Source organism: Nannobrachium achirus (genome assembly GCF_963921795.1).
Source record: "Nannobrachium achirus genome assembly, chromosome: 5".
Classification (NCBI taxonomy): Eukaryota; Metazoa; Chordata; class Actinopteri; order Myctophiformes; family Myctophidae; genus Nannobrachium; species Nannobrachium achirus.
In genome coordinates, this window is record NC_137814.1 from 26,145,708 (window position 1) to 26,169,571 (window position 23,864).

Below are 23,864 nucleotides of genomic sequence, written 5' to 3' on the forward strand. Positions count from 1 at the left end.
CTGCCTTTGTACTGTCGATCATTTATTTGATCCAAAGTTGCATCTGAGAGGATACATTTTAAAATAGCTAGAGAGTCATTGTGAATCAGAGGGGGTAATCTGTGGTAATCTCTCTGCTTCGCTGCCTCCTTCCCCCTCCTCTCTCCCCTGGTCACCACTAGACCCCTCCTCTCTCCCCTGGTCACCACTAGACCCCTCCTCTCTCCCCTGGTCACCGCTAGACCCCTCCTCTCTCCCCTGGTCACCGCTAGACCCCTCCTTTCTCATCTGGTCACCACTAGACCCCTCCTTTCTCATCTGGTCACCACTAGACCCCTCCTTTCTCATCTGGTCACCACTAGACCCCTCCTTTCTCATCTGGTCACCACTAGACCCCTCCTTTCTCACATGGTCGCCACCAGAGCCAGACAGGCTCTTGACAGACACATGTGGGACCAGGTCTTTCTTCATGGCGTAGGCGTCCTCCCCGTCTGCATAGTACTTGGGCTCCACTTCACTCACCTGGAACTTCAGTGTGTTCGAGTACAGGTGCAAGGCGGCTCGGTTGCTTTTGCGCACGTGGAGGGAGACGTATTTGGCTTTGAAGTTTTCGACCATGGCTCTGGCGGCCTGGTCCATCAGCTTCTGTGCCAGGCCCAGGCGCCTGTGGGAGCGCATCACCGCCAGGGACGTGATGTGGCCGTGAGGGGAGTCGCCCGGGTCCTCGTCCATCTTGGCCAACACGTATCCCACTATTTTGCCTCTGTCGTCCTCTGCGATGTATGAGAGCTGAGGCCAGGTCATTCCATGGTAGAAGTAGTATTTCATGTGGTAGTTCTCTGGTAGACACAGCAGGTTGCAGTGCTGCATGTTCATCAGGTCCTCTGTTCTTGCATTTCGTATATTCATCTTGTAGGCTGGCTTGTGTAGGATTGCGGAAAGACCAATGAAGTGTAATACAGAGAGTCTATATATATCTATCTATAAACTAGGTTAATCTAGGTCTGTGTGTGTCTGCGCTGACGTCATCCAATGGAAAAACCCTTGAGAAAACACACAGTGACGTCATCAATCGGGTGATGATGTCATCATCACCATAAAATCCAATGAGGGACCAGCACTCCTGGTGACGTCACCAATAAGTGCGACCTGATATAAACGTAAGGGCCATGAGAGGGGCCGTCTACGCCCGTAGCATAGAATATGCCAGATGGGCATAGATGGGCATAAACGGGCATATGTCCGATAAGCTTGAGGATTGGTGGATTGATGAGCTTCACATGACACTTTGACCAGACTTTAAATGATTGGTCAGGTTTCACTTACTATAAAACGGGTGAAGCGGGCGCAAACCTCTAGTATTAATAACTAGAAAGATGCAATTGGAAATTGCAAGTGTGGTTGCCTATTTATTGTCTGAGTAGCCAAATTGTCATGTGCAGCTTGACCAATCCTCAAGCTAGCACCTCTCCCCATTTGACTCAATGGACTTACTCACAAAAAAAGTTTATCTAGAATAAATACAGTTTCCCCAGGACTACATCACACTAACGTACTGACTGATGTCATCTATGACATCAGTCGTTGTCTACGACTCCAAATTTAGGCAAGGTCTATCAGTGAGAGACAGACAGCCAGACCCTCTAATAGACTGCTTGCTCGGCGTAAAAAGACATATTAGACATGCTATATCCGTGCTTTGTCTTGACAATTTCTTGTGTGTGTCTGTGTGTGTGTGTGTGTGCGTGCGTGCGTGCGTGCGTGCGTGCGTGCGTGCGTGCGCGTGTGTGTGTGTGTGTGTGTGTGTGCGCGCGTGCATGCGTGCGTGTGATCCATTGATCCGTCAACAGGAAGGGACAGGGCCGTCCTGACTGGGCCATCTTCGGCAGACTGACGGAACACAACGAGACCATCCTGTTCAAAGAGAAGTTCCTGGACTGGACAGAGGCAAAGCCACCGTCTCCCAAGTCCCCCATGGAGTGCTCAGTGCCAGAGCAGAAGGTAATGCAGGACCCCACTGGAAACAACACGCTTTAATGTGTTATCCAGGGTTCAAGTTATATCGTGATTATACTTGCGTATCTTTTACCAAAATCAAATAAAATCGAAGAAAATCACACCAAATACACCCACAGTACACCTTGTTTTTATTAAAGCTGGACAGACAAAGAGGAAGTAGGTTTCATCAGACAGATAGTAGACATCAGAGATGTTCATGCTCCCTCTTCTCATATCTCCCCATCTGTTTATTGTGTGTTATCACTCACTATGGCTCACCAGTCACCAGCTCATATTGCTAAGGAACGCTTCACCGCACAGCGGCCAAGACGGGAGCCAAACTATGGCATGCATGCTTTTTTAATAGCTTTTATCTGGACCGTCATCCTGCCTTCCTTCCTTCTTACCTTCCTGCCTGTCAGAGGCGTCAATTCACCCTTTGTTAGCCTTCTGGTTGGTCCCTGAGTGACCAACCAGCAGGCTCTATCTGCCTTGTCCCGTCCTGGTTCCGCCTTTTTTATGTTGAATTTGCTAAAACATAGTCACTATATACTGCCACTGAGCAGCTCCATTTTACTGAAACCAAGTTTGAAATTAGAATTGAACACACACCGAATAACAATACGAACAACTGAATTAATGGTAGTGGATGGATGAAATGTCCCACCGAGTGTCCCACCAAGACACAGCAACCAATGAGGGCGGGACAATGGGCGGGACTTGACTAAGGGTGAATTGGGTATGGCAAGGTATGGCAGCTGCCATACCTTGGCTACAGGGGGGAAACAAATTTACTTCTTAAAATAAATTCATCATGCCTGTTGCTAAGGTATGGCAACATGACTGGTGTCTTGCGCGCATGCAAGACACCAGTCATGTTGCCATACCTTAGCTTTTGCTGAACTGACGCCACTGCTCCCTGTCCCCCCCCCCCCCTCTGTCTCTCTTACTCCCTGCAGGAGTTCCCGGCAGGGCGTGGTGCCAGGGAGTGCCAGGCGTACGACGCCACCCTGATGCTCCCGCTCCTCCAGTCGTCCATCTCCACCGTGCTGGACGGCGCCAGCGTGGGCCGCGGCCACGGGCCGGTGGAGGCGGGGCCGGGCAGCGAGGACCTCCTGCGGACGCTGGAGGTCAGTACGGTGTCCGTGGACGTGTGGCACATCCTGGAGTTCGACTACAGCCGCCTGCCGCGCCAGAGCATCGGCCAGTTCCACGAGGGAGACGCCTACGTGGTCAAGTGGAAATACATGGTCAGCGCATCAGGTCAGTCACAAGCAGGGGCGTCACAAGGGGGGGGGGGAAAGTGGGACTGAGTTACTAGGGCCCAAGGTAGATCTGCTATTTTTGAAAAGTCGTGAAAATGTGTGCAAATCTTTGAATATAATTTACTTTTTAAGTGAACATTTGTAACTCAAATTTTGCTTTTGGGGGGGTCCCTGGAACTAAATACCTATCTAGCTAATTATTATTATCTATCTATATCTGTACACTATTTTCTTTACACAAAATCAAAGTCATGGTCCTGATATTTATAACATAGAGAATAGAGAAATAATACAATGTGAACCGAATTTCTCTTAATTCTTACGGAGGTTAAGTGCAGGCAGTCAATAATTGCGATTGTTTTGTGGTGGATGCAGGTCTGAGGTGGCATTAGTGATTAATCAGACTTGTTGGGGTGGTCTTTTGGTCAGGCCAAGACAAGAGAAGTTTGTTGATGTTGACGTGGAGTGTGTGTGTGTGTGTGTGTGTGTGTGTGTGTGTGTGTGTGTGTGTGTGTGTGTGTGTGTGTGTGTGTGTGTGTGCGTGTGCGTGCGTGAATGCGTGTGTGTCCTACAGTGGGTCGGAGACAGAACCCAGAGGCGAGGAGCACAGGTCCGGGGAAGGAGAAGTGCTGCTACTTCTTCTGGCAGGGCCGACACTCCACCGTCAGCGAGAAAGGAACGTCGGCCCTGATGACTGTGGAGCTAGATGAGGAGAGAGGGGCTCAGGTACCAAACCAGTTTCAAATTGTGTTGTGGCATGTTATCGGGCAGTGAAATACTTCACCCATCATGACCTGGACTTATTGTATACTTTAGCTATTGAAAAATAGCAGATATACAATTTCACATAGATCTGCTATTTTTTGAATAAATACAGATTTCTTTTTTGCAAATCTTTGAATAGATATTTGCTTCTGGGGGTCCCTGGAACGACATATTTTGAGATGGTGGTCGGCAGCCAAATACATGTAATTTTGAGGGTCCTTGACATGAAAGCGTTTGAGAACCACCGATTTAGAAGAAGGATTTAGAAGACATTTACTTTATAGGTCAAAATATTCAAAGACTTGCACAAATTTCACAAATTTTTCAAAAATAGCAGATCTACAAGCTCAGCTTGTATATCAGCTCTTTTTCAATAGCTAAAGCATAAAATAATGGTTAAAGCGGTTCAGCGACACACAGTTGCTACAACCCAACTTCGTTTAGTTACCAGTTACGCTCCTCCAAGTGGTTGCTTTATAATGTACCACAGGTTTTGACAGATCTGGGGAAAACATTTTACTACTGTGCACATTGGTCATGGAGTAATCTACAAAAATATCTCAATTTGGATACATTTATCTCCATTGATGCAGTTAAGGGCATCATAAAGGATGTGATGAAGGAAGGACGCACGTCGGTTTTTCTTCAGAGGCTTTCTTCATGTTTTATTGTGGATTTACATGTCGGTTGTATATCATGTTGTATTTTAACTTGAGATTAGTGTAGTTTGTAGTGTGTTTATATTAGACTTCAAGCTTCACTGTTGAGCGACATAGATGTATATGGCAATGAAAATGAATGACCCATTTCCAGATCCAAAAAGTCACACGCTGTCCAAGAGACTCTAGTCCGACACGCGTTACCATTTATAGTTTTATATAGCCATTATACAGTAGTTCTGGACATCGTCACAATGACCTCTGTCCGTCCGTAGAGACAACTTGTGGATTGTAGCGGCAGGGGCGTCACACCAAATTCTGGGCCCTGGGTTCAAGGATTCACTGCGGGCCCCCCAAGAATGTTAACTATTGAAAAATAGCAGATATACAAGCTCACAGCGCGGCACCGAGTGCCGCGCTGCGAGCTTGTATATCTGCTATTTTTGAAAAATCGTGTCAAGGACCCCCAAGATGATATGTATTTGGCCACGGACCCCGATCTCAAAATATTTAGTTCCAGGGACCCCCAGATGCAGAATTTGAGTTCGAAATGTTCGCTTAAAAAATACATATATTCAAAGATATTCACACAATTTCACAACTTTTCAAAAATAGCAGATCTACAAGCTCGCAGCGCGGCACTCGGTGCCGCGCTGTGAGCTTGTATATCTGCTATTTTTCAATAGATAAAGTTATTAGGGCCCCTAGACCTTGGGCCCCAGTAACTCAGTCCCACTTTCCTACCCCTTGCGACGCCCCTGTGTAGCGGCAGCAAGTCCCTGAACCATAACCTGTAATCTCTACCGTGGTGGTGGTGACAGGTTCAAGTGCAACAGGGGAAGGAGCCTCCGTGTTTCCTTCAGTGTTTCAACGGAGGCATGATCGTCCACGCTGGGAAGAGAGAAGAAGAGGAGGAGAACGCACAGAGTGAGTCAGCAGCACTCCGTCTGTATCATGCATTAGTATTATTAACTATAAAAACCTGTGCAGGGCTGTGCCGGACAAATGCGGGGCCCTGTGCGAAGTCCTGTCTCTCTCTCTCTCTCTCTCTCTCTCTCTCTCTCTCAACTCTCTCATAAGTAACGGAAGGGAAGGGAACGCTGAATCGAGTTGATCCCGGTACGTGTCTCAAGACTAGATACATTAAATCCCATAGCCCGAAGGGACAGTCAGCGTTTCACTGGTTGTTGCTGGTTGTCAGGGAGATATCGCAGCCAATCGGTTGACAGGCTCTGTCTCCATCCTTCAGATTGCGGTGTTTGTGTGAAGATTTAATATGAAAACAAAACTAAATCAATTAACCAAGCCTAGCGCGGGGCCCTTGCAGGGGCGGGGCCCTGAGCGACCGCACCGTTCGCTCTACCTTTGGCTCGGCCCTGAACCTGTGCGTGCATCGTACTGTGACGGTCACATTGCGTGACACCCAGGGGGGGAAGTTGTCCGGATTTAAAATGAAGCAAACACTGAGCTTAAAGTTCCTATGATTGGCCGCTAGTTGCGCTGTTCTGGTACCAAAAGCAACATGTTCTCCATAGGATTCTATTCATTTCTTTTACATTTGATTTTCTATCCTTAAACATTGTTATAAATACTTTATGGTTCCTGTCACTAGTTTAAAGCCTTGTTTCAATCGCCATGATATGCTTTTGTGAAAATATGGTCCCATTTATTTATTTTATAATTGATGTTAAAGCAGGGTATGCTGTAGGAGGGGCTTGTGATCATAGGCATGTGATGATTCTTCTTTGTGTGCTTTATTTTCGGCAAGCTCAAGACAATTTCCCATGTATCGTTGCGGTTGCACGTGACCGTTGGCAGCGAATAGCATTCCTTGGGTAGTAATGGGTACCATGATGGCGACACCCATACAAGGGCAAAAAAAGCTTCACTTTCGCAGCATAGAAACCAATGGGTTCCCACCGTCCATATTTTTCACGGTCTATGGTGACACCTCATCCCAGCTCAGCAGAAGGATATAGCTGACCTGTTCTGACATCACAATGATGTTGCAAATTAATTCCGTCCTTGTATGACATCATAGACCTATGACACAGGAAATAACGTATGACAAAGGGCAGTCCACATAGACATAGAAAGGTAGACGCCTCCTTCGGCTAGGGGGCCTATGCATTGAGCAACTAAGGGAATCTTCATCGCTTCCGTGTTCTTTGCTTCCGCGTGCGTCACACATACGGAAGTCGGTAAGCCAATCAGAGGCAGGTGGGGGCTGGTCTTTACGTATGCAGCCTGTAAGAACAGCTGAGCAGCGCAACATCGGAACTGGCTCTGTTGAATTGAATTGTGGTCCTTGGATAAGTCCCGGAAAAGACGCGCTGTGATTGGCCAGTAGTCACTTTGACTGACAGCGTTCCCTTAGTTTTTGAGCGGTGGTTAACCGCTCCATAGAGTGGCTGTGCGTGTGTCTGTAACCTTTTTCCTCAGCGTTTTGCCATAGCAAAACGTGTGTACGTAGCATCATGTTTGTCTAGTGATGTCATCATCGTGTGTCTGTAGCCTTTTTCCTCAGCGTTTTGCCATAGCAAAACGTGTGTGTGTGTAGCATAGCCTGTACATCCTAGACTCAAATCCCAGTCCGAAGACGTTATGCAAGCACGACCACCGCTCACTTCACATTGGGTGTGATTTTTCCAGGAGGTCCGGACTAGAACTTTTGCACATCGCTCCAATTAACTGCAGAGGCGAACGAGGCATCTAGCTCTTTATATCTGTGGCAGTCCATGCTTGTCACAACAACCGAGTTGTTAACTTGACCATGTTTTGGTAGTGTTCAGATGACTCAGGTGGTCTGTGATGTACTTGTGTTCGGGAAATTTCCTGCGGAAGTTGTTGTCCCTGATGTTCTGCCATCTCTGAGCTCTCCGCTCCGCAGCGTGGCCAAACTCCTCCTCCCGAGTCATGTACGGCCTGCTGATCCAGTACTCGTTCTCAGCCTCGCGCTCCAGATGCCCCAGCATGTTGCGTTTCATCTGCCACGTGATGGGTCGAAATCGCCGGTACTTTCCAATCCACTGCTTCCCCGGGACGCCTTTCCGCAGTAACGTCAGGGTCAGAAACATGATGACGGATGATGTGTTCTCAATATGAGCAACTTATATTTCCATTCATGATGTCTGACATCATACAATCCCTTTTATGCCCATATATGGAGATCCCTGATGTCATCAACAGTCACACTTGCAAATGAATTCCCTCCTTGTCCCTTTTATGCCCATATATGGAGATCCCTGATGTAATCGATATTAAGCCCATATCTGGGCATATTGTGTCAGTCTCATGTGGTCTATGACGTCAGACATCTATGATGTCAGACATCAGTCATCTCCATAAGGCCACATAAGGCCACTGTGGAACATGCACACGTCCACACAGAGCTGTGATGGTTTTAATAACTATTAATAACGTTAGATAATTGAAGCTTGAATAAATGTAACATGACAGATTACGCCGAAGAGCAGAGAAATGAGCTGGAGGCTATAGAGTCTATCTACGAAGATTCTTTTACCGTGCTGTCAGAGCAGCCCACCAGCTTTACCATCACTGTAACCTCAGATGCAGGGCAAAACCATGAAATGGTGGAGGCAACCTTAACATTCACCTATGTAGAGAAGTACCCGGACGAGCCTCCACTGTGGGAGATCGACTCACAGGAAAGTCTGGAGGATTCTGATGTGGAGGACATTCTCAAGTTCCTACAGCAACAGGCAGAGGAAAACCTGGGCATGGTGATGATTTTCACCCTAGTGTCGGCGGTACAGGAGAAACTGAATGAAATAGTTGATCAGAAGAAAAACAGACGTGAGGAAGAGACAAAGCGGAAAGAGAGGGAGGCAGAGGAAGCAGAAAAGGTGCTTTTCCAAGGCACAGTGGTCACAATTGAAAACTTCCTGGCATGGAAAGCAAAGTTTGAACTTGAGATGTTTGAGTTGAAGAGGAAAAAACACAAAGAGGAGGAGCAGTCAGGAAAAAACAAACTCACTGGGAAACAACTCTTTGAGACAGACCACAACCTTGACACATCTGATATCCAGTTCCTTGAAGACACTGGAAACAACGTTGAAGTGGATGAGTCGCTGTTCCAGGACATAGATGATCTGGACTTGGATGAAGATGACCCTGACTTTGACCCGTTGACAATGGGTGGCGATGAGGACTGAACAAGAAACAGAGCAGAGAACTGCTGTGTTCTAGCAGGAAATAACCTGCTCATCTCTGCGTTGGGAGTATCACCGTCAGACTGATCGATCAAAAGGATAAATTGCCTCCACATTTATTTTCTTAGGATGGACTCTAAACAATGGCAAGCTGTGATATTTCATAAAGTTAATCTAAGGGAATTTATATACCCTTGGTGGTTAATTTCTATGTTAAAAAAAAAAATATGTCAAACATCTATGATGTCAGATGTCAGTCATCTCCATATTTGGGAAAATATGGCCAAATTCTGGCCACATTTTGTCTAACTTATACAACCAACCAGATCTGTGCATTTTTTTTGGTCAAAGTTGATCCCCTGCCAAAGTGCCAGCGCTCGTCCAGCAGTCTGCTGTGTACACGCCCGTGTGCACGCGCTCATGTGCGCAATCTCACCCTTTAGGGTGAGGTTGCTTCTCGCCCTTAGGGCGTCTTACTGGTTATACAGTAGATTACAGGGGTTGACACTAAGGCCTCAGAGGCACTTTCCTGTTGGGCAAGTACAGGTCAAGTTCTACTTGCCCAAATGTCATGCCCACTTGCCCGAAAAGTACATCAAATTAATGTTAAATCCAATCGATCACTTCCGAGTGGCGACAGTCACTTTGAATGTCTGAATGAGCACAACTGCTACTTATTTGTTCTCTCATGAATAACCAATAATAATCAATGAAGACGGTTGCTTCTCCTTTCAAATGCACATGCCCGTTGGGCAATCTGAAAGCAAACGTTTGATTTACTTGCCACAGGCATTTGGGCAACCGTTAGTGTTCTACACTGTTGTCCACTGTTTATTATATTAGTACACTATTATACAGTAGATTTCTACACTGTTGTCCAATTGTTATTATGGTCAGAGATGTTGATCCGACACTTAGACTTAAGACTCGACTTGGGCTGGTCACAAATTTGATGACTTTACTTTACTTGATCAAATAAAATAAAAAATACTTGCACTCAACTTGGACTTGCCGATGTTGAGTGCAATGCCAATGACTTGACTTGACTTGAGCTCTCTTTTGACTTTCAAACAACTAAAGAGGACATCATTATTAATCTATGATTACATGCAGTAGATTTCTACACTGTTGCCCGGTTGTCCTGTTAAGAGAAGAAAAACGTATGAAAGAGAAAAGCAGGACAATGCATGTAGTATATTCTATTTATTAGTATATAAACTTACAGGCCATGCCAAAAAATGAATCAGGGCTATGTAGTTAAGCAGTGAAGGTGCAAACTACAAACAGAAAACGTTGTTTCTTAATATTGTCGGGACCTTTGTAGTCTACCACTCTGTTTTACACAGCTTTACACTCTGCCTCCCACCCAGGTGAGTGGCGTCTGTACTGCGTGCGCGGGGAGGTTCCCGTGGAGGGCCACCTGCTGGAGGTGGCATGCCACTGCAGCAGCCTGCGCTCCCGCTCCTCCATGATCCTCCTGAACGTCAACAAGGCCATCATCTACCTTTGGCACGGCTGCAAGGCTCAGCTGCACACGCGCGCCGTGGGCAACACTGCCGCACTTAAGATCAAGGAGCAGTGAGTTCATTGTCTGGTTTGTCGTTAACCTTGCTCACAAGCTGGAGATCACGTCGTTGTGTAAGACAGTGATTCTCAATGTGGGGTCCGGGGGAACCACAGGGGTCCTTAAGGGGGTTCCAGGGGGTCCCTAGATATTGACAGTTAATAAGGCTAATTCATACTCCAGTTTTAGGTGAGCAGCAACTCACCGCGGTGTAGCTTTCTAAAGTCAGAAAACGACAACATTGAGTGATGATTTTCACTGAATCTATGCTGTCGGCTAGCGGCGCTTCCCGGAGTGCCGATCCCGAATTAGTTCGGCTTTTTATATAAAATTAATTAAACACTCGAAGGCCTTACCAAATCCTGGGGCTAAATTTTCAAGCAGTCCGTCAGCCGAGATTTGTTTACATCGGCCCGCGAGAGCGTCGCGCCGCCGATTTTCGCCATTGAATCCAATGCATTCTCAGATCTTTGAAGCTCATTTTCTCTGATCTATGCTTTTATGGAAGAGGACAAGCTTTATTCACGGCTAAATCGCCGAAAATTGGGCTTCTAACATGAGTGATAGCCTATAGCTAACTTCAAGCTAACTTCATCCGGGTCATTTTCATGACACGCACGAACGTGATCACGCACGTCACAGCTACGCAGGGCCCTCAATGTTACAGCGCTGGTGTATATGAATGGATCTGGCAAGGCTTGCAGACTTTGGCGCCATCAAGTGGCCTGGCACTGGATTTTAAGAACCATGGTTTTGCACGCCAAAAAAGGTGGTGATTGGTAAATGTTATGCCATGGTACTCCGAGAGAAACAACAGACAGTGTTTTTTTTCCTCTGTTCCAGGTGCCCTCTGGAGGCAGGTCTCCATAGCAGCAGTAAGGTGACCATCCATGAGTGTGACGAGGGAGTGGAGCCCCCTGGCTTCTGGGAGGCCCTGGGCAGGAAGGACAGGAAGGCCTACGACTGCATGCTGCAAGGTAAGCGCCACTCACAAGCCCTTCATTAACACATACGTATGAGGCTAAAGTTTGAGTCGTAGTGGGCGGTTCTGTGGGCAGATGCACAGATTATGCCCATGCACTGGACGTGTCCAACTGCAAATGGGCAAATGATATGCCCATTTAGGGGCAGCAGTGGCTCAGGTGGTAGAGCAGCCGCTTGAAGAAATCTTGAAACTTTCATATTGTCGACGTTGTCGGGTGGAAACCTTGTATGTCCAAAACCGTTCGTTTTTATCATTTAAAAAAATGAACTAAACTAGTGAAAACAGCCGATGAGGCGTTGTGTGCTTGTAGATCTGCTTTTTTCACTACTTTTGTGCAACGGCCTTGTATGGTGAAGCAGGGCTTTACTTTGCGAAAGAACGAACAAATTTGAAACTTGGAGATACAAGGTTTCCACCCGACAACGACGATATATTTCCAGAAACTTTAAAATTATTCCAGATACATTGCACATTCAGTGAATTATTCCAAACCTTTTTTTGTTAAGGGTTAGGGTTAAAGATTTTTTCTTCTCTCTCTCACACGAGACCACTCAAAACAAGGATTTATAATAGAGAAATGTCAACCTTCTGAAGTCAGAGTTGCTTGAAGTCCAGCGGGACGTTTCCGAAGTCAGTTATGATTTGGGGTGCTATGGCATCTGCAATGCTTTTGTACATAATATTCTAATGTTTTAGTTGGATCTGTATATACACATGCATTATATACAAGTTCATTGTACACGTTCGCTCTACGTCAGCACGAATCTCCTTGACAATTACATTGGAATTCTGAACGAGTTCTCTTATCCTGTATAACACGTTGTTTGTTTGCTGCCTCGATGGTTTCAGACCCAGGAAAGTTCAACTTCACCCCACGGCTGTTCCAGCTGAGCAGTTCATCAGGAGACTTTGTGGCGACCGAGTTCCACTATCCGTCCAGAGCCCCTGACCTGGTCAGCTCTCTGCCCTTCCTGCAGGAGGACCTTTATAATGCATCACAGCCTGGTGAGCACACACGCACGCACGCACACATGCATTTTTCTGTTTTGCATGTGTCTATGAAGTTAATATTATTCTAATAGGCCACCAGGTGGGGTTATAATGTGCAGATTTGTTTTCCCCGTGTATTTGTGTTTACTTCCTGAAAGCTGAAAGCCTCTTAGTCAAAAAGGCCCAGTCAAAAAACACAGATTAAATTACATCATATACAGGTACTCATCCCCTCTCCTTTTACCATTCACCCAACACTGTGGGTGTGTCTAACTTAAGCTGGGTCACCACTAGGGGTGGCTCGGTATCAACATTTTGTTATCGCGGTTACCGTCCTCCCATTTACCGCCGGTATTGCGGTAATTACCGCACCCCCGTATCTATTAATTAAGGTTCGGCGATAAGACAAAATATTCCTATCATCTGCCCAAAATTCGTCGCTCCACAGTCCTATAAGCCCGACTGCTCGAGTTCCCCGTACAGCACAGTGGGTCTGGCTTTTGAAAGTAGCAGATCTACAAGCTCACAACGCGTCGCGTTTGCGACGCGTTCTGAGCTTGTAGATCTTTGCAGTGTCGGGTTACTATAGTAACGTAGGCTACTGGGGCTTCAGACACTGCACGCTGTTTGTGAACAAACCAGATGAGACGGGTATAGTGATTGTGTACGGTCTGTGATTATGTAAACTCACATCTCAAATCGCATTGATTGAGTGGTGATATAAACATAGTAAACAGGTTTTAGTTACCAGACTTGACAGAAAAGGTTGTAGTCGAACAACGACGGGCACACGCGCTACTGTAAAAGTACTCACGTCTAGCGCTGGTTTCATTTTCGGTTTTAGTCCTCGCGCTCCGCCCGTATGAATAAAACAGAAACAGCCACAAGGTATGTATAAACATACTTGTGTGAGTTGTGTCGTGTGGATTATGGAGAAAGTTTAACGCTGCTGAGGCTACGAGGCTACTGCACTGCTCCAGTGTCCACTGTGTCTCCGACTCTCAATGTGACGGGCCAAGCGTCCAAACATGTGGTACGCGGCCCAGAGCAGAGCGGCATGGAGCGCATGCGGTCCTCGCTTCTCCCCCGTTTTAAAACTCGCTCGTTCTCAATAAAAATAGCCTATTTTTTGTCTTTTTTGACCGCGGTAAGGACCCTGACACCGCGGTAGGCCGCGGTATACCGCGATACGGCGGTACGGCGGTTACCGTACCCAGCCCTAGTCACCACCCACCATGACAACCAGGCATACCTAATGAACTGGTGGGTGTGGCCACATAAAAACAACAATTTTTAACTCTTTCTGTACACTTTTTAAAAAGAAATCTTCCTCCTAGTATAACCATTATACCTGATCATCATGTTTTAGGGGAGAAAAAAATCATGGCACTGCATCTTTAAGGGGAGACCTTGACATGTAAAAGTTTGAGAAACACTGCACTAAAAGAACATGTCCTGTGTGTGTCCATGTGTGTCTCCCAGCGTTGTTCCTGGTGGATAACTTCCACGAGGTGTACCTGTGGCAGGGCTGGTGGCCTCAGGACACCGAGACCCCCGGCTCTGCCCGCATCCGCTGGGACGTGGACCGCAAGTGTGCCATGGAGACTGTGTTGCAGTACTGCAAAGGTCAGAGAGGGCCTCCATAGCAGTTGTGTAAAGCAGTGGTTCTCAACCATTTTGAGGCAGAGAATTGTAGAAAGAACAGCTACCACCAACCATACAGCAACTATAGCAGATTTGTTCTGTTCAGTAAATGCTGGTTGTCTGTCCTGGTTGTCTCTCCTGCAGAGAAGAATGAGAAGAAGCCTCAGAAGTCCTATCTGATCCACGCTGGTCTGGAGCCCCTGACCTTCACCAACATGTTCCCCAGCTGGGAGCACAGGGAGGACATCGCTGAGATCACTGAGAGGGTTAGCATCATGCATGCACACACCAGAGCACACAATCGGAGTGGAGCGATGACAAAAGCTGCTCCGCGCTCCAGAGGGCTCTTGTCCCACTCGCTCTTCGCTCTGGTCGGCCACCGGCCCGCTCCACTCCCCCCCACTCCGTCGCTCAACTTGATTTTCGCATCTCTCGCTCCTCGCTCGCTCCACGCTCCGCTCAGGGCCGTCAATCAGAGTCAAAAAGGTAGTTTGCTACCATGTCCGAAACACTTTCTCCTTTGCCAGTGTGTTCCCAACACAAATGGCTGCGGTAACGTGAGCCTCGGCTTTGATGGAGACTTGGAGAGCTGTCCACTCGCCACTGTTTTGTTGAAAAAATGCGGCGCGCGGCCCCAACAGGATCGGCTCGGAGCGGAGGAGGTTCGGCGCTCAGACCCATTATAAAAATCGCTCGCTCACGCTCAACTAAAAAACGGCTCACTCCTCTCCCCGCACCGCTCGCGCTCCACTCCGCTCGTATGCTCTGGCACACACACACACACACACACACACACACACACACACACACATACGCCTGCATATCGCACGCACACAGACACACATGAAACCTGCACGGACACAATACATAGAATTTATGCACAAACTCATGTGAAGAAGCCAATGAGAGGAGTAATGATACAAAGCCGAATGACGGGTATCACCCCATGATTCAATGGCGTAGCCCACCAGTAATGCGAAATGACAGGCATTTCCCAAATATAGGGAGCATGACTGTTCTACAATATTTCATAGGTAAAAAATGACTCTGACTCTGTTGGGTAGAAACGTCATGTGTCCAATACTGTTACTTTTCAGGACTCAAATTAAAAAGCATCAAAAGTAGGGGGGCGCCCGCTGGCCTAGTGGTCAAGGCGCATACCACATACTAGGCTATGATGCTTGCTGGCGTCGCCGGTTCGATTCCCGATCTGGACGACCTTTGCCACATGTCATTCCCCATCTCTCTCCCCATTTCCTGTCAGTCTACTATCCTATCAAATAAAGGCATAAAAAGCCCAAAAACAAATCTTAAAAAAAAAAGTAGCAGATCGACGAGCTCAAAACGTGACTCATTTCGCGGCTCGTTTCGCTGCTCATTTCGAAACATGTTGATCTACTACTTTTTATGCTTTTGTCTGACACTGTTGTGTGATCAAGTAGGGGGTTAGTTTACGTCTCAGGAGGTCGAGCGGCCGTTTGGGAACCGGAAGGTTCTAAGTTCGATCCCGGGCTCCCCTAGAGTTAGTGTCGAAGTTTCCTTGAGCAAGACACTGAACACCCAAATGCTCCCGAGCCTTGCATGGTTTCCCCCGCCATCGGTGTATGAATGTGTGTGTGTGAATGGGTAAATGTAATGCACAATCGTTTTAAAGCGCCTTGGTTAAAGGCGCTACAGAAATGGACCATTTACCCTTTATTTTATTTTAAAATATAATATGGAGATAAGAGGTTTCTGCTTGACATGAACTCATCCTGTGTATTAGTATATCTTCACTGTCGGGCAGAAAACCTTGTATCTCCAAGTTTCAAATTTGTGATCTTTTTTGAAAAGTAATGCCCTGCTTCATCATACAAGACTAGTGAAAATAGCAGATCTGTAGATCGGCAATTTTCACTAGTTTACGGTAAATAGTTTTTTAAAATAACAACAAAAGAAAAGGAAGGTTTTGGACATGGCAAGGTTTCCACACGACAATGTTATCCATCCATTCACCTATAGGAAGCAGAGGTGTGCAACCAGATCATCCTGGTGGAGGACGTGTTAGCCCGGCTGTGTCAGAACACCTACCCCCTGGAGCAGCTGCTGGCCCGACCCCTCCCCGAGGGAGTGGACCCCCTGCGCCTCGAGATCTACCTCTCCCAACAGGACTTTGAGGTGAGAGGACACTGTGACGCTAGTCTCGCGTGGCCAGACCGTTGCCTCCCACAATTTTCAAATGCTTCCGTTCCGGTCATACGGTCTGGAGCACGGAAGCGCTGGTCATGATAAAGGCGATAAAGCGGATGTGAAGCCTCCTCCCTCAATTCCGCTTAGTCCTTTAGAGTCGCACAAATGTGTAATATAAATCAAAATGATCTGAGTGTATAGCTTGCTGGGCGAGGCATGAACGCGCAACCGGTGTGTGTGTCCCTTAATTCAGACATGTTCACGTGGCTGGCAGACGGACACGTGTGTGCGTGTGTACCGGTATGTGTGAGTGCCAAATTTATTGTGCACACTGCCAGTAGGCCATGGGAGCCCCTTCTTTCATGTACTGTATATTTTATACCTTTTGAAATGTTTAACTAAAGGGGAACCCACACTGGACGCGGAGGCGGCGCGGAGGCGCCACGTCAAAACATACGGCCCCGTTATTTTCAATGAACTAACCCACACCGGCGGCGTCAGACACGCGCAGTCGCGGCTCTGCCGCGTCGCCTGCCGCGCCGATACGCCACTGTTCTATTTTTCCAGCGTTGCCGCGCGTTGAACATGTTCTCCCATGGTTCTCCCCACCGGGGAAATGGATGTACTGTGTGGCAGCGCGCCGCATTCAGTTGGGGTTACCGTGCGGCACTTCATGTGCGTCGATACCGCGACGCGACGCTGCGCAGCCGTTCGCGTCCAATGTGTGCTCCCCTTAATACATTTGGTAATGGAATGGTAGCCGGGCATTAGCCAGGCTGGTAATGTGGATTCACTCGCACGTTCTCACGCGTGATGCCATCCCTTTTCCGAATCAATTCTTTATTATTTTATTTTTAGTAGCCAATTATTTTTTATCCCAATTACAACAGAAGTCTTTTTAACGAGACACCTTGTACAGTACATAGCAATGCATTCTAACTCCACCTAACTCTGACCTTTCAGAACAAATCATAGGTGGATTCAGGTAAGGAGAGTCATTCATGGCATTCACCAGCACTGATGAGCACTCTATCTTTCTTTCTTTAAGCATGACAATATTCTTCCGCTTACACTCCTGTCAGCCTCAACTCCAGCTGTCTTCTCAGTTCACCTGAATGTGCCTGGTGCTTTGCTGCTGGACACACTGCACCCACTTTTACTTTCTCTCAGCAGTGATGTAAGAACTGCCACATAGACTGGAAGCCCATTTCCACCTCTTAACCACTATTTGCTTGTATATTATATATTTTATAGTACAATAAATAGGGACAATATATAGCAGATCTACAAGTGCACAATGTACTGTGCTATTTTCACCATCTTTGAATTGTTGTTTTTTTAAACAAAAAGAAAATAGGGACACCTTGTTGAACGTGGTTATTACAATTAAAGAGTCCTGACTTGTGAGATGTTTCTTGCAATTCCCTGTTTACATCTGAGAGTTCTGGGGATTCGTCCATCTCATTTCCGAGTTTGTATCTCAGAATCTGAGATTTTCTCTCGCAAGTGTGACATGGGCAGTTGTGGGTTATTAAAAAAGTAACTATTGCAAGAAGGAAACAATTCACAATTCAGGCTTTTTGAAATTTTTGTTTAGTAGCAGAAATGGGCTTCCATAATGGAGGAGACAATGTGATGTTTTTTCTTTTCTTTTCCTGTCACTTCTTCCAATATAGTGGCATGGGGCTTTTGTGACCATGAGCTGCCACTCTCCAAATCATTCTGCGTCAGGCCCAGGCACGTGCACACATAGACATCAAAGGGGGCTTAAGCCCCTGCCCTTTTATCAGTCTGTAAATAGTGCCCTTTCCAGATCATAAATGCAGATTTTACTATGGTGAAAGAAATGCAAATGCCTTCTTTTCATGCCATACCTGAAGGCAGCATAAAAGAGAATTGCCTTGTCCAAACTCTCCTGAACCTGAATGCAGCATCTTATGTTGAAAGAATTGCCCCCTCATCAAGCACCGAAAATAGCCGACCTCCAAGCTCACAACGCGTCGCAGCGCGACGCGTTGTGAGCTTGGAGGTCTGCTATTCTTCCACCAAAATGCCCTTTTAGAAATGTCAGCCCCTGCCTTTCTAACATTCTCTGCACGTCCCTGGTCAGGCCTTTACTATCAGGCCTATTACTACATCAAATGTTAAACACTGTCTCCACTGATGTACTAAGTCACTGTTTCTCTTTTCCCTTACAGAAAGCATTGGACATGAAGAGGGACGAATATGAAAGTATGCCAGGGTGGAAGCAAGTGAATTTAAAGAAGGCCAAAGGACTATTTTAATGAACACAAGATGGTATGCGAAGTGGATAAAACATTGATGTGCAGAGATGGGAAAAGAAGGAAATATCTTTTAATCACTATTGTGACAAGTGAACATGTTGAAGACGTCAACATAAAAGAGGTTAAATTAAAAAACCGAAGAGGACTGGCATTTCCTGGGACAAGAACGTGCCTGCCTACGGTTAGGGCCTTGTTTAGAGTTACATTTTTACCTTTCCACATAGTAACTATGTAAGAAAGCGGTGCAATTGTAAAGTAAAGGTAAAAAAAAAAGTAAAAGCAAAACTCAGCTTTGTTTCAGTACACAATGTAGTTATGTATGTATGTATGTATGTGAAGTCTCCTTCAAGCACTTAACTCACTGCTCATGCCGTGGACTTGTCAATGACAAAGTGCACACTGCAACGCTTGGCCTCCGGATGGCGTGCTTCTATCGTGTGCGCGTGCAAGAGTGGCTATTGTTTAAACCAGGGGTCTTCAACGTTTTCAGGCCAGGGACCCCTTAGCTGAGAGAGAGATGAAGCAGGGACCCCCACAACCTTTTCATAGATTCCATATACAGTAGTTTCATTGCATGACAGCACGATCATCAGTGTATTTTGGATTCATGTTAATGTGTGTTTTCAGATATTTAACCACTTGAACCGTTAATTAACTTGACCTTTCACTATGTACTTAATCTGCTCTTTTTCCCTTTACACCAAAGCTCTTTGCCAAAAATAGCCGATCTACAAGCTCACAACGCCTCTGTGAGGCGTTGTGGGCTTCTAGATCGGCTATTTTTGGCTAAAGTTCTCAGAATAAGGACACTAGGGTTCAAGTGGTTAATATAAAAAAAGAAGAAAAAAAGTTTCTATCACACAAAGATTTGGAGGACCCCCTGTAGTAACTCTGAGGACCCCCTAGGGGTCCCGGACCCCCTGTTGAAGACCCCTGGTTTAAACCGTGTACATGTGAAAGTAAAGTGCACATTCATGATCTCATGACTGTGTACATGATGTTGCGTCACTGTATAATAGTCGTATGTGTATACAGTATGTGTGTGCGTGTGTGACGTTCGATGTTGTATCTATGTAAAAAACGAACCCTGATGACGTATAGGAGCATAATGAACTGAATGTGTTAGCTTGGAATTGTGTCAAGACTTCGATGAGTGTTCCCTTTGTCTACGGTGTCTCAAAAGGTCTCGTACCGTATGTACCTTTTGTTGCATTGGCTCAAATGTGATCCCTTAACCTTTGACACCGACTTTAAAAGCAGCAAAGGGCGCCTTGTTGTAAAGGTATGGCTTTTGTGACAGGAGGCGAGAGAGAAAAAAAAAACATTTAATGTATAGTGCCTTGCTTTTTGTGTACAGTTTATATACAGAAATTCTAGTCTGCATTTTAAGACTTTCTTTGTGATATAAGATATAGTGAATTAAATGAAAATGCACAAATCAATGTAATTTTACTGTCTTGTGTGAACGTGCATGTACATGTACATGTATAATGTTACCAGTATGACATTTATAAACGAATACCGCAACTTTCAGTTAGGCATTTTCGTCAGGATTATAGCCATTTCTTGCAAAGCTGTTTCATTCAGTTTGGTGGTGTGACTCTGCTCCTGTGATATTACAGACAGCGATGGGCAAGTTACTTGGAAAAGATTTAGCTCAACTACATAAGGAAGCTATCCCCAGAGAAATGTAGCAAGCTACACTACAAAAGTAGCCAGCTACCAGCGATGTTACTAGGTTTTCAATGTAATGGGTCCCGGGACCCACAGGTGGTCATTCAAATGGGTCCCAGAAAAGTTTTATGAGTCCTCAATACAATGTTTTCGAGCGCTGTGAGCTTGTAGATCGTCTATTTTCAAAATGTTTGCCTATTTCTTATACTGTATTTATTTTACAATTTGGCTAATGTTTGAACTTAGAACTAGGATTTCTAAATACACTAGGCTACAGACACCCATTTAATTATATTTATATCACTGGGACCCCAATTTATATTAAATGTTAAAATACTAGAGTACAAATGGAACAGGTCCATTTGGTTCCATTTGTTCACCGAGTTACAGACCCATAAAGTTCTATTTGGTTCCTAACTATCATTTATCTGGGGACCCCCTGGAACTCCCTCAAGGACCCAGGACCCCACTTTGAGAACCACTAGTGAAAATAGTTTTTAGCTGTTCCAGGTTTAACTGATAATAAATCTTTACAGTTTATCTTACACAATACGTTAAAAAACGAATTAAACTATCTAAACTAATATAGCAACTTCAGTAGAAGAAGTAAATTATTTTAACATGGACTCCAAAGGAGGCGCATCCCCGGGACCCCAGGACCATGACATGAATGAGTCCCTGGGCGACTTGAATGAGTTTTTGATGCGGGATGCGCACGTAATGACATCACTGAGCTACATCTACACTACTTTTAATCAACTTCATGATCAAGAAGACTTTCCACCAAACAAATAGGCAGGCAAAAAATGTTTAACTGTTTATTATAAAACAAATTGAAACTGGAAACAAGCCCTCTGTATGGCTTTGTGTGTCATGCTTTCATTTACTTTTTAAATTAAATGTGTATCTTTTCAGGCTGTGACCCCCGCAAAATAATCATATTTGAACTGGGGACCCCCACCCTGACAAGCACTTGTCATTGTAGGAGTTGAGGCATTACATTTAGTTTGACTCAGTTTCCACAGATAAATACTGTGAAACGTGCAGATCTACAAGCTCACAACACCTCGCAATGCAAGCTAAGCTACTTGTAGCTAGCTATTGCACATCACTGACTACAGATTATCTGCACAAGCATGGCATCACTGACGGGCGCAGAATGTAGCTGTGACATGAGCATGCAGTTTGAACAGAGAATAGTGATCTGCTTAAAAAGCCCACCTAAACTGAACTGTGTGTGTGTGTGTGTTTGTGTGTGTGTGTGTGTGTGTGTGTGTGTGTGTGTGTGTGTGCGTGCGCGTGTGCGTGCGTGCGTGTGTGCACGCCGAGCGTGGTAATTGGTATATAATTGTGGGCTCGCTGAAAGCGAGACCAGCGTTCTTGCTGACCACCAACAAGTGCTACCTGATATAAATAACAACAACACCCACATGAAATCTTTTGTAGTTTTTGAAATATTTAACTTTAAGCACCCAATGCATTTCCAGTGGGAAATGAGTCTGGAGAGAGAGGAAGAGAGACTCAGTAGGAGTCTTGCAGATCTTTATGCCCATACAATCATGCGAGCCCACACTGTTTCGTTAGGAACAGTATTTCTAGTTATAATATTTTCCTATCTCTGTCACTTAGAGGAGGGCTGTTGTTTTTTTTTAGTAACGCCAGAACAATGGCTTCCATTATAGCATGGTAACTTTCTAGGAATAGAACGCCTGCAGTCTTTATTAGCTTGGATTCCCCATCAATGATGTCACTGGTAGTAGACAAGACAGGTTTCTGAACTGTCCACTATATATGGACCATATTATCATGAGCATTAATGAGGATCATTTAAGCTTCATGAATATAAATTGTGAAAAATAGGTGAAGTCGTCCTTTAACCACTTTTTAATATGGTATATCCAATATTGGTTGAGCCATAAGAGATATGTACACGTATTAATTTCAAAAGTCTAAGATAGATATAACTACATCCCTGTGAAATTATTCAGGATGGGCCTGAAGGTAATCATGGGTGTTAGAAATTGGCACATTCTTACAGTACATTACATGCTCAGAAAACCTGGAGAATGGTTTAGAATAAACTTTACCCGATTTCCCTCAGTTGTTCCCTTGGAGATACAGTATGACATTTCTACCACAAGGGGTCAGCGAAGCACAGCTTGCATTCACAACTGCAGGCTTTATTACTGCAGCAAGACTTGTTATCACCTTTAACCCTGACAACCCTTTTGGGTATGTCATTATAGGCAGACATTTTCAAAAAACGTCAAAAGTACAGTAGCAGATCTACAAGCTTGTGCAGTAATTCAGCTGTTTTTGAAAGCTTTTGAGCGCACAAGCAATCAAGTCAGAAATCACTGAAGGAAATCAACTTGACTGAGACTGCATGCCTCCTATCATACTCAATAGCTTGAAGGTAAAGGGCGATTTCATCTGGTCTGGGATGGGTATGTGAAATTTTAATATTGTGTCTAATTACTTGCGCCAGCAGAGCGCGCAAGTAAGGTGATGAGTGCTGTCTGTGGGTATGTGGGTGGCTCATGGCTGACAATACAAAGGGAGGAGGGCCTTTAAGCCAATGAGGGAGCAGCGTTCTCTGTGACGTCACCACCAACCAACAAGCGTTACATACCCACATAATTGCACACTCTGCTGATGGTGCACATGTAGGCCATATTTGGCACTATTCGCAAGTTGGCACCTCGACAGAGTGCAGTCTAGTTATTAGTGTGGTTGCTATAGGCAACACACTATTGTTCTAGCTCGATCCGAGAATTCTTTGCCAGCAAGGTGAACCGGCTTTTTGTTAACCTTTGCACAAAAGAGAAGTGAATCTTTTGGTCATGCTTCACACACTGTTGACACTGTTGTCATGCTTCACATCATAATATATCGTCATAAATCTATATATTTTCATAAATCTGTGCTATTGGACACCCTTTACGTCTGTGTGTTGGTTAAAATAATATCGAACCAATGAAAAGTAGTAAAAAGCCCTTCGGTCAAAACCTCCTAACTCCACTTGAGCTCATTTTCCCGAAAATGAACATTTTGGAGTTAAGAGGTGTCGGCCCGACAGCAGAGATATCATATAAATGGTTAATATAAATAGTAAGATGGAATTCAGTTCCCAGTGGATTCCTCATGACTCGCGTCAGTGCAAACACATTTGCAATCTCCTAGAATTGCACCTTTCTAATATTAAGGTATATTTAATTTCCGAATTAGTCATGTCTTGGGCAAGTATATGTAAATTGGACCAGTGTATTCTCCCATCAGGGACGTGCTGGGCCCCTGATTCAGCCCGGGAAAAAGAGTTGGAGAGGCCCTCATTGCGCGCTATATATAGCTGCTGCTACTCAAAGATTTGCCATTTCAGATCATGACAAGTGACAAGCCAGTGGGCCAATTACTGTACATGAGTTATATTTCGTCGTTGTCGGGTGGAAGGAAACCTTGTATGTCCAAAACCGTTTGTTTTGTATTTATCATTTTAAAAATGATTTAAACTAGCGAAAACGAGGCGTTGTGTGCTTGTAGATCTGCTGTTTTCACTACTTTTGTGCCACGGCCTTATATGATGAAGCAGGGCTTTGCTTTGGGAAAAAATGTATAAATTTGAAACTTGGAGATATGAGGTTTCTGCCCGACAGTGGCGATTTACTTTGTTGGCCGCCCACCCCCCGAAATGGAACGAAGGCTGACATTTTATTTT

General features: G+C 45.4%; 3 protein-coding genes across 3 annotated transcripts in view; 2 read left to right on the top strand and 1 right to left on the bottom strand.

Annotated features, from left to right (window-relative positions):
* LOC308284949 (supervillin-like) overlaps nt 1-18,475 on the top strand; it is a gene marked incomplete at both ends in the record, with an annotated part of 83,452 nt that extends 64,977 nt beyond the window's left edge. The window contains 11 exons of the mRNA XM_080725673.1: nt 1,830-1,980; nt 2,937-3,240; nt 3,817-3,968; nt 5,488-5,593; nt 10,209-10,416; nt 11,246-11,379; nt 12,237-12,392; nt 13,860-14,003; nt 14,166-14,287; nt 16,023-16,178; nt 18,389-18,475. Of these exons, the coding sequence (XP_080581799.1) occupies nt 1,830-1,980; nt 2,937-3,240; nt 3,817-3,968; nt 5,488-5,593; nt 10,209-10,416; nt 11,246-11,379; nt 12,237-12,392; nt 13,860-14,003; nt 14,166-14,287; nt 16,023-16,178; nt 18,389-18,475 (1,720 nt within the window). The remainder of the gene's footprint in view (nt 1-1,829; nt 1,981-2,936; nt 3,241-3,816; nt 3,969-5,487; nt 5,594-10,208; nt 10,417-11,245; nt 11,380-12,236; nt 12,393-13,859; nt 14,004-14,165; nt 14,288-16,022; nt 16,179-18,388) is intronic.
* LOC308285709 (large ribosomal subunit protein mL63-like) lies at nt 7,429-7,743 on the bottom strand (the record flags this gene model as incomplete). Its single annotated transcript, XM_080726552.1, has 1 exon — nt 7,429-7,743. The coding sequence occupies one exon, from the start codon at nt 7,741-7,743 to the stop codon at nt 7,429-7,431; it is 315 nt and encodes a 104-aa protein (XP_080582678.1).
* On the top strand, nt 8,119-8,841 carry LOC308285708 (RWD domain-containing protein 1-like; the record flags this gene model as incomplete). The annotated part of the gene is made up of 1 exon (XM_080726551.1): nt 8,119-8,841. One exon carries the CDS (start codon nt 8,119-8,121, stop codon nt 8,839-8,841), a length of 723 nt encoding a protein of 240 aa, XP_080582677.1.
* Nucleotides 18,476-23,864: the final 5,389 nt, after the last annotated feature.